This window comes from Diceros bicornis, chromosome 4 (assembly GCF_020826845.1).
Source record: "Diceros bicornis minor isolate mBicDic1 chromosome 4, mDicBic1.mat.cur, whole genome shotgun sequence".
NCBI lineage: Eukaryota > Metazoa > Chordata > Mammalia > Perissodactyla > Rhinocerotidae > Diceros > Diceros bicornis.
Genome location: NC_080743.1, coordinates 5,580,104 through 5,600,299, shown reverse-complemented (window position 1 = coordinate 5,600,299; position 20,196 = coordinate 5,580,104). Strand labels below are relative to the sequence as shown.

General features: G+C 41.8%; 1 protein-coding gene across 1 annotated transcript in view; it reads right to left on the bottom strand.

Annotated features, from left to right (window-relative positions):
• The window catches only part of SGIP1 (SH3GL interacting endocytic adaptor 1), a 195,904-nt gene that overhangs the window by 73,032 nt on the left and 102,676 nt on the right, over window positions 1–20,196 (bottom strand). Inside the window, exons 7-8 of the mRNA XM_058538246.1 lie at window positions 6,164–6,175; window positions 775–786 (exon numbers count right to left, since the gene is read on the bottom strand). Coding sequence (XP_058394229.1) covers window positions 775–786; window positions 6,164–6,175 — 24 coding nt within the window. The remainder of the gene's footprint in view (window positions 1–774; window positions 787–6,163; window positions 6,176–20,196) is intronic.

The window sequence follows — 20,196 nt, the reverse complement described above, 5'->3', positions numbered from 1 at the left end:
AGCTGGGGCAGAGTACTTGCCTCAAATAATAATTGAGTAATTGAATTGGCACAGGCCTAGGGATCTTTCAGAGGGGATTGTTTTCAGTTCCATTTCTAATCTCAATAGACTGAGCAGGCAGATGGGGGTCATTTCAAACATAGCAAAGACTCTTCTTTTTGTTGCTTTAAATTCATCACATGCTTCAACCCGAGGAAAATGACTGAGATTTCACTTTGAACAATGCGAACTAATACTGATTTGTCTTTGGGGTTGAAATTTAGAATTAGGTGACAGCCTAGGTGTATTAACTTGAAAACGTGTCTCCTCCTCCCTAGATGGAAATCATGTATTATTATGTATCAGTGTATACTGACCAATGTTAAGTTACCATCCAGGGACACATTTTGAATTCAAGCTTAAAAACCACATGGCTTAAAAATTGTTTCCTTAATTTCTTTATAGTTTTCTTATTCTTTATTATCACTTTGCTATAAATTTCTATGGTGTTTTCTGGCCAATCTACACACACACACACACACACACACTCTTCAAATTTAGCACTAGGAGTTGGGATTCCTACGTATTAGCAAGTTTGTTATGGAAAAGTGCTCTGATAATCCTAGAATATGCTCTTGACACTTATAGGACCAGAGGCTTCCAACCAGTAAACCTAAATCCTCTGCCTCATTCATGCTGGGTTATCATAACTTAACAGAAAGCCAACCTGGCCACCTGGCCTTGGCAGCAATTTTCTCTATACATGTTTAAGGTAAAAATGTTGAGAGTTCTTACCGGACTGCGCCTCTGTGATCAGCAAAAAGGAAGAGAGAAGAGACAGCTAGTCAGAGAATGATGGATCAGTCAACAGGCTGGGTAATAGAAGACTTCATACACAGCTACCAACACACGCTCCAAGTAATCAGGCCAAAGGAAGACCCGCAGTCATCGTGTTTGTGGCTTGTTTAAATCATAGGAAGGTTTTGGAGAACTGAAAGAGAATCTCTCCATGGTTTAACAGCTTTGCTAGGGGGGAAGTACTAGCTTCAGTTACATGTACACAAGAATGAGGCAGAAACGTACAAGAAAACTTGACTGACAGCTTTTAATGTCTTGTCATAAGGAATTTTTCTCCAGATTATTTGGGGAGGGGAGTTTTAGAGAATAGTACAGGGGAAACTATTTCCCGCACACAACAGAGAATTAGCAAACACCACAGACATAGTGAGGCCTAAGGGGAACCTCCAAAAGTCAGGGTGTGGGGTTAGAGAGACCTCCTCTTCGCCTGGCTCTTCCCGTTGGTGATCTGGGGAAGGAGCGCTGGTGAGGACTTTTTTGGGCAACTATCTGTTTTTGGCCTGGTGACTTGAACAGCCTCCGCCAGTGGGCAGGAATGTGATGGGGAAGGTGAGGAGCCCCTGACAAGCATAATGAGAACTGTCCAGCGCCAAAAGAACACAGGTGGACCAGATGATGTCTGGCAAAACACAACAAGTAGACGTATGACCTCTTTCTTTCACTCCTCAAACCTCGATTATGGCTGCTGTCAATTTACCCCAACAGTCTCTGACTGCTCTCCCTCTTGAGGACTTTTCTGTAGTAACAAGAGTGACCATGATGTATGTGGGGACAGAGGTGTCGCTCAGAGTTTCACTTTCAGGATATGGGCTAACCCGTTCATTCACCAGAGGCTACCTGGGACCCAGTATTGGCCAAATCCCAAAATCTGGGCCAGGAGCATAAAAAAAAAGTGTCTAGAGGGTTGCTCGAATGAAGAGGATGGTTCTACTCTCTAGAATATAGACAGGAAATGAAACCTATAGTCTTGTATACCTGGGAGGCCTCCCTAGGTATCTAGTCCAACTACCTTTATGATACAGAAAGGAAGGTGAGGCTCTGAGACACACAGCTAGTAAATGGGTAGAACTAGAGACAGAATTCTCAACTCTGGTCTCCCGTTCTCGCATTCTTTCTAGGACACCAAGAGTAACATTGTTGAAGTACTCCCAAAGCAGAGAGCCGGCAGTGGTGACTTCTCAGACAAATTTTGTACGTAGCTAGGACTTTAGACACATTTACTCAAGTCAATTTTACCTGTAATATTTTAGACTTTATTATTTGCCTTATTTTCCATGTTCTGTTCCATATTGATCCCACCTTTCTTATAAATCTGTCTATATGCGTTGATGCAATTTAAATAAAATTAGAAAAAAAGAACACTTATGAATATGCACTTCTGGGCTTAAATTCTTTTACTGACTAATTCACACTGTGTTTTGAGAGAAATTCAAACATTCTTTTCTATGAAGCTTTAGACTTTATAATTCTTTAATGACCAAAGTTCTTCTCTAAAGAAGGAAATGTGAGAATTTATGATTTTAGCTTAGATTTCATGGCAAAAAATTCACTCTTAAAAGTAGCATAAAATACAGCAAAGAGAGAATTAAAAGTGACACAAGTTCCCCCAAAATGAAAGTATGAGAAATAATGCAAAATAAAGTGCCGATGCATACAGAGGTATAACCTTAAAGTCAAGAAGCTTTATTAATTTCAGATTATAGAGAACAGCACTTTTCAAAATAACTTCAATTATATTAATCCACCCAAGTTAAGTCATATCTTAACTTCCAATGAGTTAAAAACCTATATATATATATTTTTTTTTTGGTGAGGAAGACCAGTCCTGAGCTAACATCCAATGCCAATCCTCCTCTTTTTTGCTGAGGAAGACTGGCCCGGGGCTAACACCCGTGCCCATCTTCCTCTACTTTATATGGGACGCCGCCACAGCATGGCTTGACAAGCGGTGCATTGGTGCGCGCCCAGGGTCTGAACCGGGAACCCCGGGCCGCCGCAGCAGAGCGCGCTCACTTAACCGCTTGTGCCACCGGGCCAGCCCCCAAAAACCTGTATTTTTAATCATTAGTTCCTGTTTTTATTTTTTTCTAGTAAAAGATAACATCATAAGATAGCATTTTGGAAACTTTACTTGCAAAATGCATTCATCAAGAAACAGCCGTTCAAATTCATTTAGTCACAATCTCATTAACCAGAATCCAGAAGACCCAGCTAGAAGCTGTGGAAAGGTCAGACTCGGAAAACCTAAGAGCGCTGAAATCTTCAAAAAAAAAAGAACTCCAGAAGTCGAATTGAAGGGCTTTATATATGTTAATTATCACAATTAAGGAGCATAAACGGGCTGTAGGTTCTGCTGAGCAACAAAGACAGCAAAATCATTATCAGCTGGGAGGGGAGGGTCTTTGCTTGTTAAAAGTTTTCTTTACTCTTTCTCCTGTCATTTCCCAAGAATTTCGAAGCCTGTAGCATTCTATCTTTGTTTTATCAATATACGGAATTTGCTTCAAAGGTGGAAGGAAACTCATTCAGTATCTGGTCTTGATGTATTCTAGAAGCTGAATATGCTATTTGAGTTACAAACTCAAATACATGCAGGGCAAGGAGGGGTGCTCTGTGTGAGGACGTGTTTTACGAAGCTTCGGTGAACTGGTTGCTACTCAGGCGCACCTGTGCCTGCCGTGCAAGAATGTGGGCCTAATGCTGCCAGATCATCAGAGCCCCCGAGAGAAGATGCACAGCCGACTTTTTTTTGTAATTTCAAATATTCTGGTTTTTAAATGCAGGCTAAAATTGTTTTTAACTGCACAAAAACCAAAACACCTACTCAGTTGTTCAGAATCTGCAGGTGGCCAATTTGTCTCTGATTGCAGGCGTCTGTATCACACGTAATAAGCTCTCAGTCAATTTTATCTGCTGTTATTATTACTTCACCTGATTACTCAAATGGGGACTTCGAAATTGGTGTATTCGCTTTCTGAACAAACGTCTTGTGTGCCTAATTAAACATTAATTGTTCAGTACCTAGATTTCTCTTGATCTTCTGAAGCATTCTGGAGAAGGTTCTGAAAAACACTTCATTTTGGTGTTCAACTTAGAGATAACTCTTACTTTGTATTTTGAGGCTATTTTCAAAGTGGGTATATACTATTAATTTATGATTTGATCACTAGAATGAAGATCTTCAGTTAGAACATGTTATATTTTTAAAATTCATATAATTTGGAATATGAATATGCCTCCCTAAAAAAAAACACTTCAGATTATATCCTCACAGGCCCACAGGGTCTTTACTCCCCACTAGCTTTGTTTTGTTATTTTTTGCACAAAAGGATTAACTTAAATTCAGCTAACTAGGATACCTTAGTCTTAGCCAATACGAGTGTTTTAATATATTCATAAAAAGAAGTAACCAAACAAAATCTGTCTTGCTCGTCAAAATCACTAAATAACCAGCCTCAGGTTTTGAAGCTTTATAACATCCTCATTTGCTAAATTCAGAGCTATGGGGAAACAGAGGAAAATGTGTGAAAAGCTACAAAGCACCAAACAAATATTATTTTTATACAGTCTAGTCATAGCAAATTCAGTGATTCATGTTAGAGAATTTTCTAGGAAAAAATTAGAATATATGATTATTATTATTATGATCGGAGCCAATACTCTTATTTGCTTTTAAATGCTTTAGGGTGAAGACTATCTAGCAAGCACTTATTTGCCCTCCTTATCATAGATGTTCATCTATATTTAAATTTGTTCCTATATGTATCACAAGTCAGGTTACAGTGAATACCTATCACATCCAATAGGACTTGGTTGAGATGATCTTCTGAAACTCCATGTGGGAAGAGGGAAAAAGAGCCTGTTACTAACCAAGATATCATTGAGAGTTGACCAGGTTGAGCAATCAACAAGATGGACATTTCCAAAGAAAAGTGAGGCAAGGGAGTGGGAGGAGGACTCATGCTGAAAGTCATACAACTAAAAATGAAAAGGAGGACCTGCAGTTAACATTGCTAGAAGGACCGCAGGAGGAAAACCAAAGAGGAACAGAGAATTTTTAAAGCACCATGGCTAAACTTTAGGCCCCATAGTCTAGTCAATATTTGAAGTGGCCAAATTTGTATAATTTAGAGAAAGATTCAGGGTCAAGGAGAATAAATAAAATTGGCAAAAAATAAACAAAGGCTGCTAACTCACACCAACAATATTGCATGCGACATAGCATGTGATACATAGTTGACTCTCATTTACTCAGAAGTGGGCCATTTAGTGTAGTAGTAGTAATAATAATAGGTGCTTATTTTATTTTTGGAAACAAAAAGACATTGGGTCCACATTTTGATAAATTGACCTAATCTGACCCCATTTTTTGTCCTTTCTGTGTCTCGCACGCCTCCTGCACTTGGACTTGCTACAAGTGTGGGATACCTGCACATAGCACAGAGACGGCCAGGTCTGGGTCAATGGGCAGATGAGAGGCTATAGCACTCGCTGCAGCATCCACGTAGGTGAGTTAAATAGAATCAACCAACCAACCAACCACTTATCGGTGCTTATTAACATGGAAACACAATATTTTCATATTTTCTAGTGGAGAGGTCACCTGCGTCAGCCATGCAGAGGCATCCTGGGAACATGTTCCCAATAAACCAGGCAGCTGAGAAGAGAACATTGAATTTTTTTTTTTTTTTTTTAGTAGATCTGCTTCATTGTTGCTCTAAAATAAAAAAGATGTAGGTGCATCATATCAGATTTGTTTCACCACTAAAAATCCCCCACTGGTACTAAAAAGGACCACGAAAGAAGTGATTTGCACTTTATAGAGATCCTCTTTTTCTGTCTCTGTCAACTCCAGAAGGGGATATTTTGCTGACTAACTGAAAAGAAAAGACGACTTCCCTCTTCTAGGCCAGCTTCGTGAGCATTCATTCAGGATGGATGCTATCATGTTGTACGTTAAACAAAAAATTAACTTAAAAAAATGTTTGCCTAGCTCATGGTATGTATATGTAGCTTGGCTAATCTGAGTGGAAGTTGCAATCAATGAAACTAAAATATTTGATCTTATGCCTGCGATGGAGGCGGAGGTGAATCTTCGCAAACTTACCCTGCAGCCCTTAATAACAGGCTTGTAAAACCACTTAGCAACCCACTTCCTTTTTCCCATGGGGCATAGTTAGACCCTGTCTGGGTCACAAAGGTTGTTTTTAAAATTCAAAATCTTGTTTAGGTGTTAAACACAGTCAGTTATTAGACATGCAGATGATGAAAATGAACAGAATAAATAACGTTCAGCCAAAATGTGGAAAGGACTTTTCTTTCTTACCGGACTTTTCCTCTAAAAGCGTAGGCATGAGGAGGAAAAATAAAGACAAAATGAGAGGTGAAATGTATTTTCAAGAAGAAACAGCTCAAGGCTCAGAAAAACCTTACTTAAAGCAGCATTCCAAGGCATTGCTCTTATAAACGCTTCCTATGGGTGTCTGATATGGTCATTCCTAGGCTGCTGGCTTTAGTTTGAAGTGGAGCAGAATATACCACCCCAAATAGGCCACTTTGGCATATGGATTATTTGGAGTGGTGAGCACTTGAAAAACAGGAAATGCAGACAGAGGCTTTCTCTTAACTCCCCTTATCTGCCAAAAGATAAATCCTCCAAAAGGAACTCAACTGTTATAAAGCCCCTCCCGAGGAGTTTCTTAAGTCAGAGAGGTCGGACTTATCAGGTGAGGGGAGACCACAGTTGACACCACACCCAGACAAATTTTGTCACAAACTAGCGTGCTTCCCAGCTCTTCTCCTAAGGGCCCATTCATCTTTCCTAAAATCATGTAGTCTCCCCTAAGAAGCCTACGTCTCCTCCCCTTTCCCTGTTAATTTCATCCTGAATTATAAAGCCGTCTCTGTGATTCTCATTTTTCCATGACATGTTAATAAATTTCTGTTGGTTTTTTTCTTGATAACCTTTTTGTTAAAGAGTCCCAGCTGAATTCTAAGGGGGTGAAGTTCTGCCTCCCCTTCAAGTTCCGGCTGTAAAGGGCAGAGGTGTGGCTCCATGTGAGCACATTCTAAGCTCCTTTGAGTGGTTTACATTTACCAAGTATATTTGTGCCTTGAAAATAGAAAATTATGTTTTGTAATATTGAAAGGAGTTGGAAAATGCCAGGAATGCATTGCAGCCAAGTATGGCCATGAAACTAAAATGTGAGATTTTCCAGAAAATCTCCAATCTTGTCAGGTGTGGGAGATCAAAATTGGCCACCTTGAAATATATCTCTTTACCTTGATTATTTTCTCTGACGATGTTTGACTCCCACTAATTGCCTAAAGAATTTAACATAGAAGACCTGTTCCAGGAAGGAGTTACTGTCATATGATGGCTGTAATATAATGTAAAATAGATGTTACAATAGGAAAGGTACCAACAAGCCCCTCTTATCAAAAATTCTGTCTCTTCCTGGCCACATTCTCTAGGTGGCCTTGCAAGGAGTTGCCAGACAAACATTTACATTTATAAGGGAAATCTCCATTTGTAAAGATATCTCCCTCTCTGTATTGGGAAGGTGGGGATGGCCTTATCCGTGAAAATTCTTTTCAGTATGGAAGGAGAAGACTTAAAGCTGCATACCCTTGATGACTGTAATTTCTGTCTCCCTCCCCACCCCCAACATCCTCATTTGTCTTTAGCTGAAGATAGTATTTAAGACGAGAATCTCTGCTATTGTGTTGAGAAACTCAGTTTCCCTGGTTCCTCCCATGTATACGTGTTATTAAACTTGGTATTATTTTCTCCTGCTAACCTGTCTTTTTAATTATTTGTCCAGCCATAAGAACCTTGAGGGAAAGGGCGGAGGGGGATTCTCCCTCTTCCCCAACACAGAGAACCCAGTACCTATCATACCTATCATCTTCTCCCAAGACACCCTGGCTAGAACCAACGGTTCTTTCATCCCATCTTCATTTCCCCCCACTTCCCATGGACAATTACAAATTATTTTCCTGGTGGGCGGTCCCTGAGCCCCGGAATGCTCTTTTATTTCCTCAGTAACTGTCTTGGTGAGGGCCTCGTCTCCTGCTGACAGTAGTACTCGTCAGCCTCCCACATGCGCTTCCTCGCCGACAGTCCTATTTCCAGTTTCATCTCCTAAACCCATCCTTTGTGCTATCCCTAGAACTATTTTCCAAAGATAGTGAAGTGAATGTATTACTCTGCCCTTCAAAAACCTCAATATTATTAAGAAAATAGAAAGCAAGCTCCATTCTACATCACTTACTGCCTTCCCAATGGGCTCCAGCTTACCTTCACGCCCTCATCTTGCACCGCTGTCTGTATGAAACCCACACTTAGCTGCAGACGCTCCCGGACATCTCCGGAATGGGCAGTACACTCACACGCTTCCCTGCCTTCTGCTCCAGCTGCTTCTTTCACCTTCGATGCCTTCTCCCTCTCCCTCATTTACAATCTTACTCATTCTCTGAGGCCAGTAACATTTCTTCCATGAGGCCTTCCCCAGGCGCCCCAGTCAGAGTAAATCGTTCTCTTCTGTTGTTTGATCACAGCACATTCCTTTTGTTCAAAATAATGAACCCACATTGAAGGCCTTTCTATTTGCCTGGGATTTGTCAGCCTCAGGGAAAACAAAGGTACACATTGCTAGTATATTTTTTGCAGTTCTTATTTTGTTCTGTATTATTTAGGTACTTCCACCAGGTTATTAGCTCACAGTGATGGTTATGAATGGACTCTCTCTGGTCCCAAACATAGTGTTAGGCACACAGTAGGCACTCAAAGCACATTTACAAATTCCCCTTTTGGGGATCATTAAGACATTATACAAATGTTTGAAGCACAGTGTCGTTTAACATATAGAAAGATGAATTGTCTCTGAAATAAGGCTGAATTGTATACGGCCCAAGGGATGTGGCCCTGGTTGTAATGGCTCCTTCACCAGCTCCTATGAATGTTTCACTTTGCTCCTACTTAACTGTTGATCTCTCTGCCCATTAGTGACCTCAGGTGCTAGCACATGTTACAAAGGCTCCAAGGAAGTGGCACAGCTTTGCACAAACATTCCTGTACAGCTACATGATCAGATCTCCAGGATGGAATTTTCTCCTATAGCAAAAAACTAATGCTTCAGAAAAACTGAGGGCCAAGATAGGGCCCACATCCTTGGTGCTGCTTTCAGATCCAGACCCTTAGTAACTAACACAGAAAAATCAAAATTATTAAGGTCCAGGTCCTCAATCTCAGACAAAAAGAAATTTTGGATTAAAATCAAATAGCTTCAAAAGAGTTGTCCTGAAAGGAGTAGCATGAGCTTTTGTATATTTAAATTAGCTTAACCTCTAATTTTCTGGATGCCTTTGAACAAGTTACATGGTGTCTTGACTCCATAATTTGTAAAGTAAGGATAGTTGTTACCTGGTAGAATTGTTGTGAGGATTAAAAGACAAGGATGATATTGACAGCTAACATTTATTGAGAATTTACTATTATTGTTTTACCTTATGTAGTTGGGGTCATTATTATCTCTAATTTAGCAATGAGCAAAAGGAGGCTCAGATGAGTTCCAAGGTCACGTGGTTACAAAGGAGCAGAGGTGGGACTGGATCCCAGCTCATCTAACTCCAGACAGCCGGATCAGGGGTGGGCTCATGGCACAGCCCAAGTCCCCTAAACTGAACCCATTTTCAGTGCCTTATCGGCAGTGGGATCTAGAAACAATAGAACTAAAAGTTCACAGATCACAGAGCCTAGAAAATAATCTTTCCAATGGAAAGAGTTAGATAGATCACACCTGTCCATCATAGCAGGTCTCAGGGAACTAGCTTTTCAGAGAGTGAGCTTGTGTTTCTAGGCCTGGTTTCAGGCCTTGAAATTAAACTTTGATTATAAGGTAAATGTCTCTTTTTCTAGAATTAAATGCATTTTATTTATTTAATTAGAATCAGAAGAATAAACATGAACACACAAATGATAAGCCCCCCCCCCCCCCCCCCCCCGCCACGTCCACGCGCGCACACACACACTTTCCCACTCCGGGCTACATGATGATTAAACCATCTTTATTCAATACATTGTTTACCTCGATTGTTAGCAACTGCCAACACCTAGACTATGGCTTCCTGGTTTAAGGGTTTCTTCAGAATATTAAACAAACAACATGACAAGACAATTCGCCTTTGGGGGAAACAAAGATATTTCTTGATTTAAAATGAGCTAATAGCAAGAGAGTTGATTTTTATTACAGAAAAGATAACAAGAGAACTGGAAAAGAGATGTATACCCCCAGGTGCACTTGTACACAGAAACAGAGTAAGTGAATTTTGGGATTGGACAAAATATATACCTAAAATATAACCATGGAATGGTCTCTAAGTGCAAAGGTTTTCCTGTTCCTTAGCCTGAGAAAACATAATTCTCTGACTTGCAAGCCTTGTTGAAAGGCAGCTCACCCATACGATCAACAGCCTCCCAAGGAACCCACCGACCCCTGCCTCTGCAGATGGAGAATCTCTCTCTGGCTGTTATTGCCCCAAATCACTTTCTAATGTGAGTAGTCATTCAAGTTAGGTCTTGTTGAAGCCAACATTTCTGCACGAGGGGCTAGAGATCGGCAACATTTAAAACTGAATTCTGTTTAAGAGCCAGAGCCAAAGCTGACAGAGGTGAGTGGAGAAAATACACACCAGAGTCGCAGTGGTCCTTCCATGGAGGTTTTGTGCTCTAAATACACCCCGGCCCCCTTAACAAGGAACTGAGCTGCTGTGGGGATTTTCGGCATCAAGCTTCATAGAGTGGGATCAAGATAAAAAAAGCCAGGTCTAATCTATGAGCTTTTAAGAGTCTACAATTGTTTAACCTAAAAATAGGATGGCTGTGTTTTGAATCTTTATATTTTAACTAATGCGATTTTATTATAAATATAACCCCTTCCTATCAGTTACTTGTGACTAGTCAGGTATTCACAAGAAGAAGGATTATTTACTCATTTATTAAACCATTAACAGATAACTGAGCACCTAATAAAGACCACACACTATTCCAGGCGGATGAGTGAATGAAACAATAGGAACAATAGGCAGAAAAGCTCCAATGAGCTTATTTTTGGGAGTAGGGGAAGGAGATAGATAATAAATATAATAAGTAAGCAAAGTATTTAGTATTCTAGAAGATGATAAATGCAACTTCAAAAAGCAGAGCAAATGAAGGCGTTTGGGAAGCCAGGTAGCGAGTTCCGTGATTCTGAATGAGGTAGTCAGGGTAGCCTCGCTGGGGAAGTGACTGGGAAACACCTGAAGCTGGTGAGGGGCTCACAGTGCAGCTCTCTGGGGCAGAGGGCAGATCCAGGGAACCAGGGAGCCAGGGAGGAGGGAGTGAGCAGGAGGAGTGGCAGGCGTTAGTCTAGAGGCTGGGGGTGTCCCCACCACGGGGGTCTTGAAGGCCACTGGAAAGACTTTGGTTTTACTCTGTTCCAGTGCAGCTTAAGGCCGTTACGCGTCCCGAGTTCTCAGGTGTAGATGGTTAGCATGTTGGTTGCTGAGAAGAGGCATAGATGAACATCAGAAACCGCCTGCATGTGACATATGCTGTCGTTTTCCGTTACTCTTCAGAAGCTCATTTTGATTCCCCATGTATCATGTTAAAACAATAAAATGAAATAAAGGTGGACTTCAAACAGGTTAGGAGGTGGAAAGGGAGTTTCAACTGGGCAAAACAGAACGAGGCAGTGGGTCTCGCCTCGCCTCTCTGTGGCCGCATCAGGACAAGCTGCCCCGGCTGGCGGGCACGGCTCTGTCCCACCACGGCGCCGGGAGCTGATTCAAAACAATACTTCCTGAGACCTGTGGGCAGTGAGGGGCCGTCCTTCAGACAGACACAAGAGACGGAGGAAATCTCACCTTCATTCTGTTTAGAAATAAAATTTCCCCCTGCCTCCAAGGAAACATTTTCTGGCATAATTAATGTGGGTGATTCACACTCTTAAGGTTTTTTTCCTAAAACAATTAAAAATTACATTCATTGCTGTAGATTATTTCTGGTACTAAAAAATTCTCTTCCAAGGACAAAGGGATAGATACTTTTTTCCTATACTGTTATTTCTATACTGTTATTCATAAATTTATAGACACTCTTTAATACAAAAATTAAAATGTTAGTATAAGAAAGACAACAAAGCATCTATTCCTTTATCCTCAAGGACCGCTGAAGGACTGAAACCTGAGACATTAGATGAGAAAACAGACCCCTGGCTGGGATGTGTGCAGGACTAGGAGAAGAGAATTATGACAAAAAACTAGCATCCACAGAAAAGAAGAACACAGGAAGAAACTTTTAAAAGAGCCTGCAAACTGTGAGAGAAGAAACAGAATTACTGCTCCTACTGTTCAGCCATCCAAGAATGGAGAAAGAAACTTAGTTGAATTGAAGGGGGAAAGATCAAAGAAATTGAGAACCATAAATTTGCTTTCTTTATAAAATAATATGAGGGATATAAATTGCTTTATATTACAGCTAAACACTAGTTCCATATAATTTCCCACAGTAAAGAGCATCCATCCATCCAACCAACCAACAAGTGTTTTCTAAGTACGTACTACGTGTCATTCAATGTTGTAGGCTCTCGAGGAAAGGCCTCGTTAAGGAAGGAGTAAGAACCTACAACTTCTGGGTGCAGGATTCGTTGTCATAAACCCAACACTTACTGAATTGCTCACAAATTATGCTTCTGTTAAAACTTATTTTCCAAATTGTTTCTTTACAGAGCCTGTAAATTCTACCCTGATTATGGCCATTAACAAATAAAAATAGTTTTAAATTCTAAACTCTATGCCAGTAGGACTAACACAACCAGAAGACCTTAAAGATACCAAAATTAGCCTTTTGATTATAATTAGCATTGTAATTAAAAGCATATAATTCAAGAATTTGCTACCTCTGTTTGAGGAAATCTTGACATTTTTGCATGTCAGAATTGTGGGTATATTGTCTCATTCAATCAGATTTTAAGTTGGTAACAGAAATTGAGGGTTCAAGGTCTCTAATCCCAGGGATCATGTTTCTGGAACCCCCAATCAGATCAAGTTGTCTGAGACAGAAAACACGATTGAAGAATCTGGAGTTACGCAAGGAAATTCCAGCTCTTACACCTCACAAGGGAAGCAAAATACCATGTACTCAGAGGGTACAGCCATCATTAATTGAAGAAATAATGACAAAGGCGATCCAGACTGAATTCAGATTCTGCCCATTTTCAAGGAGATCAAAACATACAACAACCCAGGGATTTCTTCTTAGCAGTATAGGGTGGGCATGAAAGGTTTGAAAAAATGATATTTATTTTAAAGGTCAGGAAAAGGAACCAACAGAGAATTCCCTAAAAAAAATAATTAATACTTAAGGAAAGAACAAATACATGTCAGATACGAAACTAATTCTTCTGCAGACAGTCCATGGCTCATTATAATTTGGAAAACGAATAATATATTTTGAAAAAGGAAGGTCCCACCAATTTCCCCATCTATGCTCCTCTATGAGGCCTGGAAAAGAAGAGTTACATCTCATGTGCCAACTCTGGATGATTTGGGTCAGGCTGCCTGCAGCTCTGTCTAGAGAGGGCTTCTCAGACTACATCTGGGATCTAGGATCTAGGATCTAGTCGCAATGTCTACTGAGGGTTTGGACGTGGGGAAGCTGTGGCTTACATGCTGCGTGCTTGATATCCCTGGTCTAGACCGGACCCAAATCACGTTTGCTCCATGAAGCTCTCCTTGTGAGTAGAACCCAAGCTGAGCCTCCTCCCTCCGTCTCGCTGCACTTGAGGGCTGGGCTGAGCACTTAGCATCAGAATGCATGCAGTCTTTAGCCTCCCCTTGCACCGTGCTGCGTTTCCACCAGGAGCAAATGCCAGTGTGTAGGAGACTGAAGTTCTCCGCCTCGGCTGATGACTCTTTGTTTTCACTGAACTCAATGGGGTGCTGAACCCTCTGCCAAAGTGAGGACAGGAAAGGGGGTGGTGTTACCAAGCAGCAGCAAATTCATGGATTTTGCGCTATGGCAGGCTAATTTGGGGGTGGGAGGGTGGGTGGGCCACCTGGAATAGGCAAACAGCACCAGACTGCCTCCTGTTCGAAGCTATCTCCCCCTCCTCGTACTTTTTGATTCAATAACTCCATCATGGATTGTAAATCTCCAGGCACAAGATGAAACTCATTGCCCCTTCATAACTGCATGTCAAATTCTTTAATTCCTTGTATCACTGAATCTCACAGGGGAAGGGGAGGAGGCACCAGCACACATGCCAGGAGAGATGGACTCCCACTCTCACATCATCTCTATCAGCCCCCTTCTCCTGACTTTGCTCAAGTCCTCCCTCGCTATTTTTATTTTCTTTCTGCCTCCCACAAGTCTCTTAACTTAAGGAAAAGGAAAGCGGAGCTGAAAAGGAAACTGATACTTACCTGGGTGACAGGCACCAAAGTGGGCATTTTGCAACGTTATCTCATGTCATCTTTCCATCAGTCCTGAGAAGGTAGATATTCTTGTGCCCATTTACAGACTTGGGCTCTGAGGCTCCGAGTTAAGGCACTTTCCCACGGACACACAGATAATAAGGCACAGACTCAGAGCCTGTGCTCGTCCTGCTTCTGCAGGGTGCTTCAAAGACACGTTCTCTTTCTTGGGACCCTTGCCATCTCCCCAACCTGCCCCTAAAACAGAGAGCTTCCACGGAGACTATTAGGCCAGAACATACAGCAGAGTATTAAAGCTGAGAGGGATCTTAAAGAGAGTTGAATCATAGACCCTTACTTTGTAGATGAGAAAACATGCTGTGTTTTTGACTAGGCAGGAAGGAGGAAGATGCTGGAGTTCAAGTCCTGGCCCTCAAACCTTCCGCAGCCTCTTGACGTTCCTGAGTTGGTTTCCTCTGTAAAATGGGCCTATCACCACCTCCCTGTCTGCTCAGTAGTGCAGCTGCTCATTCCATCTTTCTGATCATGACTGGGCACTTACAAAACACAAACCATTGTTATAATGAACCATCCACAGAAAAAATACTTGCTGATTGACTGATTAGAGAGCTGAAATATATGAGTCATATAAAAATGAGGTGTCATTCCCTAATATTTAAAACAAAGGTGCATGAAGTCTTAATATAAAATGAGAGAATTTTAATAAACTAGAAATCACATATGGCATAGGAGCAATTAAGCCTGGCTGACCTGCCAGCTCGGCCTTGCTGTCTTGTCCCATGGAACAACACTCTGAAGTCCCATGGAAGGGAGTGTCTGCAGATTGACCACGAGGAGAGCCTGGCGGATGGGCTTCTAAGCTGGGATCATGGCCCTTTAGGAACCTCAAAGTGATAGCCTTCAAAGATTTTCTGAGTACTCAGAAATTATGTGTAAAATGTTCTGGATGAGCTAATGAACTGTTCATTTTTTTACCCTGGAAAGAGAGCCAATAGCTTTCATCAAAAGTAGTTTAACATAGCGATTAAGAGTTCTGACTTAGAAATTGGACCTTCTGGGTTTAAATCTCAACAACTTCAGTTACTGGTTGTGACACCTTGAGGGAGTTAATTAATCCATCTGTGCCTCAATTTTCTCATCTGTACAATGGGGATAATAATAGTACCTATCTTATTGGGTTGTTGTGAGGATAAATGAGTTAATAAGGTGAGGTATCTGACACACAGCCTGCACTCAAATTTTCACAGCTGCCACCAGCAACACCATCACCAACGCAAGTTCTCAGAGTGGTCCGTGAACTTAAAGGATGTTTACGAGTCCTCACCATGAGACACGCTGTTGTTGTTCTGATTAATAACAGCTATCATTTACTAAGCATCTGTCTTGCATACATGAATTTACTTACAAAGTACTAAGCACTTTCCATGCATTACTTCCTTAATTCTTAGAGGATCCTACAAAGTAGTAGTATTATTAACCTCATTTTACACTTGATTAAGCCTTGACTGAGGCTTAAAGGTTTAAGTAACTTGCTCGGGGTCATGTGGATAATGAGTGCAGAGCCAGAATGCAAACTTAGTTCTGACTTACTCTAGAGCAAACATTCCTAATCAGTACAGAACCAAATGCTTGTAGTTAAGGACAACTTCTCAAGGTAAGCCAGCATGATTCTTGGCTCACCAAAGAACAAAAGTAATCAATGGCAGCATATGAGAAAAGGGAAAGACGATACCGCAGCAAGAATTAAACCACAGCGGTTGTCTTCTCACTTCCATGACGGCTACAGAAGCCACAGGTTTCAAAGTACCCAGTGAGCAAAGCACACACTGAAGATGTGTCAGAGATAGCGCCCCCTGTGGGTTCTAGAGAAATGGAGACGTCCACATCAGAGACCCTGGGAGGAGTGAGGAAGCCAGGAGACTCTGAAATGGAGGCCAGAGGGGAAGCTGACTGCAGAAGACCATATCTTCAATCAGGAAATGAAAGTGAAGACAGGCAGGGGTTTGGACCACAAATAGAAGTTCAGCTTCTGTGTGCTGCTAGCAACACCAGTTACACACTGTTTTCTCATAAATTTGTAGGCAGAGTGTTATCAAGAAGGTCGGACGAAGTCTGTCCAATATTTCTGATATTAGCTTTCAGTGCCTGCTACATGGAAGGTGCTTACCAAATATTTGGTGAATTGATTTGAAGGAGGGTGGGAAACGATGTCAATTCTCCACAAAATAAATTTAGTGGGGATGCACAATCCAAGATCCCATTGTGAATGTTAGCTTTCAATACAGTCTCTTGAAGAAGCACCATACTTTTTCAGGGGATTTTGATGTTGCTCAAAACAATTTAGGAATGCTCTGGAATTACCTCCAAAACCAGTTCACAGGCATCACAAAAAAGTTCTTTGATTAATTTTCCCAGTTTCATGCATGGGGTAATTACTGGTCTTGCCTCTAAATGACTTTTGGCTATTTAGGTCTCCTGATTTATCACTATCAATGACATTTTTAAAAATGTGCCCTAGGCTTTGCAGATAATTTTGACAATGAAATACTCTCTGACTGTAGTATCAATAATGAACACTTTATATACATTAACTCATTCAACCTTCACAAAACCCTATGAAGTAGGTATGGGAATCATCTTCATTTATAGGTGAAGAAACCAAGGCATAAGTTTTGGAACTTGCCCAAGGCAACCCAGTTAATAGGTAGAGCCCAGTTGTTTGAGTAATTGTGATATCACTGGAATAAGTGTCTACTTCCATCTCCCTCAAATTATCTTAAATGGAATTGTATTCACTTCTACGTCGAATTCTCATTTTGTTGTTTCTGTAAAGGCATATTTCCTTATAGTTCAATCTTGCCCCTTTCAGAAAACAATTTTACTTTTTAAGAACAAAGCCATTCTTGGAAGATGTAATGGCAGTTTGCTTCTACTGTGAACGTAGGGAGTATGGTTATAAGAGGAGGCAAATAGCAGAACTACTCATCTTGTATCTCTGTTTCTCTCGCCTTCTTATGGGGAATGACCTTTATGTTGTACTCACAGAAAGAGATCGTCATTCCAACAACCACCTTGAAGGGAGGTGTTCAATATTCCCATTTTAGACAAGAGGAAACTGAGACTCAAATAGGTTTAAGAAACTTGCCTAAGCAGTACTGTTGGCAAGAGGCTGAGTTCAGGTCTATCAGATTCCAACAACTTTCCCACTAGATGCCATTTCCTGCAGGGGATAAGTACAAAGTTTCTATTTGTGTTAAAGAAATATCATTCAAAATGTCCAGTATGAAAAAAACTGACTTAAAAGAGTTCTTCGGAAAGATAGATCAGATTTGGTTCAGAATTAAAATCTAAGATAGGCAAGAGGTCCCCAAACCGCTTTAACTGCATTCAAGCCTTCAGACGAAGATACATGACAATCCAGAACATGAAAACACAGAGTGCTCTTAGGGCAGGAGACTGGAAATGGGGAAGCCACACCATGACTCTCAATAAGGGAGAAAAATTTACATCAAAAAAATATATATAGAGTAGCGTGATGGTTGATTTTATGGGTCACTCGACTGACCACAGGGTACCTAGATTAAATATTATTGCTGGGTGCGCCTGTGAGGTTGTTTCTGAACGAGATTAGCATCTGAATTGGTGAATTTAGTGAAGAGATGGCCCTCCCCTTTGTGGGTGGGCATCATCCAATCCAGGGGCCTGGATAGAACAAAAGGCAGAGGAAGGAGGAATTCACCCTCTTTTTCTGCCTCACTGTTTGAGCTGTGACATCTCATCTTGTCTTCTCCTGACCTCAGACTGGGATTTACACCATCAGCTCCCCTGGTTCTCAGGCCTTGGGACTCGGACTGAACTACACCACCAGCTTCCCTGGGTCTCCAGTTTGCAGATGGCATATAGTGAGGGTTCTCAGCCTCCATAAGCATGTGAACCAATTTCTCACAACAGATCCTGTTGGTTCTGTTTCTCTGGGGAACCCTGACCAACACAACTAGTAATGAAGAAACGAGCAACTGCAAAGTACTACTTATGCACCAGGTACTGGTGCTAGGACCATCCGTATGCTTTGTTCATCAGTCATTTACTGAATAACTATCTGAGTGCCCATGTGTGCCACGCACTGCGCGAAGCACAGGGGACAAAGAGCCAAAGAGGATTTGACCAGCCAGAGATGGACGATAATCTGCAAAAAAAATCTGTAGGGACTGGTATTATCCTCACTTTACAGAAGAGGAAATAGAGGCTCAGAACAGTTACAGGGCTTATGTAAGTTTACACAGGGAGAACACAGCAGACCTGGACGTGGTGTGCAGGCCTGCCTGAATCCACGTGCTAGGCTCTTTCTGTTACTACACAACTGCCTCCTATTAACTCAAAATTCTAGGACAAATTATTTAAACAGATGGCCAGAAAGCACTTGGAAAAGAGGGTGATAACCCTAGGTGCCAGGACAAAGAAAGACTTACGGCAAACTAACCCCATCCCTCTTTCTGGGTAGATCTGGTCTGGTAGATCCAGGCAAAGCTGTCGACATTCCTTGTCTCTCAAATTCAGCGTTGTGTTTAATCATGTTTCCATCACTGGTTTACACAAAAAGGAAATATGTGGCCAGGATGAGAGCACGGCTAGGTGAATCATTGTACAGTGAATGTGGGAGGCTGAAGTGTGTTATCAGTGGAAGGATGTAAAACTGGAGGGTGGTGACAGGCCACAGTGCTCTGTCCTCAGCCTGGCCCGCTCACATGTCCGTTCACTCCTCATGTGCTCACACAAGCATTTACTGAACAGCAATGATGTATAAAAGGCCCTCTGTCAGGTACAGGGGTTGTGTGGTGGACACCAAAGTGTACCACATCGATTCCTCTTCAGAAGGGCTTCTCGCACCAGCTGCTGCGAGTGCTATTGGCAGACAGCCTTCAACTCTCACCACCTCAGGCGCTGCCTCAGCCGCAGAGAGCCACCCCGCCCCTTCTTAGCCTGCCCATATCGGAGCACTGACTGATGTAGCATAAAGGTCATTCACCTCAGCCAAACTCAGGACAACTCTGAAGGGTCCTTCTAGCTCAGAGTTTACCATGCTATCAGCTCAGGTTGCTGTGGGGAATGCAGAACAGCTTAACTTCTCCCTCTGCCCACCCCACCCCACAGGTGTTGAGCCGGGGTCACTCCTTAATAAACATCCTGCACACTAATCTCGGCGTTGGATTCAGTCTGCTTCACGGAACATCCATTGGGAAAAGGAGCGGCTTTGTCCTTTGTTCATCCTCTAAACAGCACAATACAATCGAGGACAAGGGTTACACAGCATTTGCGTTTAATACTTTTTTGTGTGTGTGTGAGGAAGATCGGCCCTGAGCTAACATCTGCCAATCCTCCTTTTTTTTTTTTTTTTTTTTGCTGAGGAAGACTGGCCCTGGGCTAATATCCATGCCCATCTTCCTCTACTTTATATGGGACGCCACTACAGCATGGCTTGACAAGCAGTGCGTTGGTGGACGCCCGGGATCCGAACTGGGGAACCCCGGGCCGCCGCAGCAGAGCACGCGCACTTAACTGCTTGTGCCACCAGGCCGGCCCCAATACTTTTCTTTCAACAATGGAACAGCCCGCCTCAAAAAGCAGTGAACTTTGTGAGACAGACGCAGCACTATTACTGTTGTAACGGTCTGTCCCAACCAAACAAGTTGGCATTTTAATGAAATCTGTTTCTGTTCAACCTGCTGCTGACTAGCAGGTAGCACAGCATCACTGGTGTTCACAAATTAGTGATTAAAAATTTTCAAGAGGAAATTTCCTAGACTCAATCAGTTCTGAGAATAATTTGAAGGTAAATGGGAAAAAAATTTCATTTTCTAATGAACTCCCAAAAGTAATCTAAGA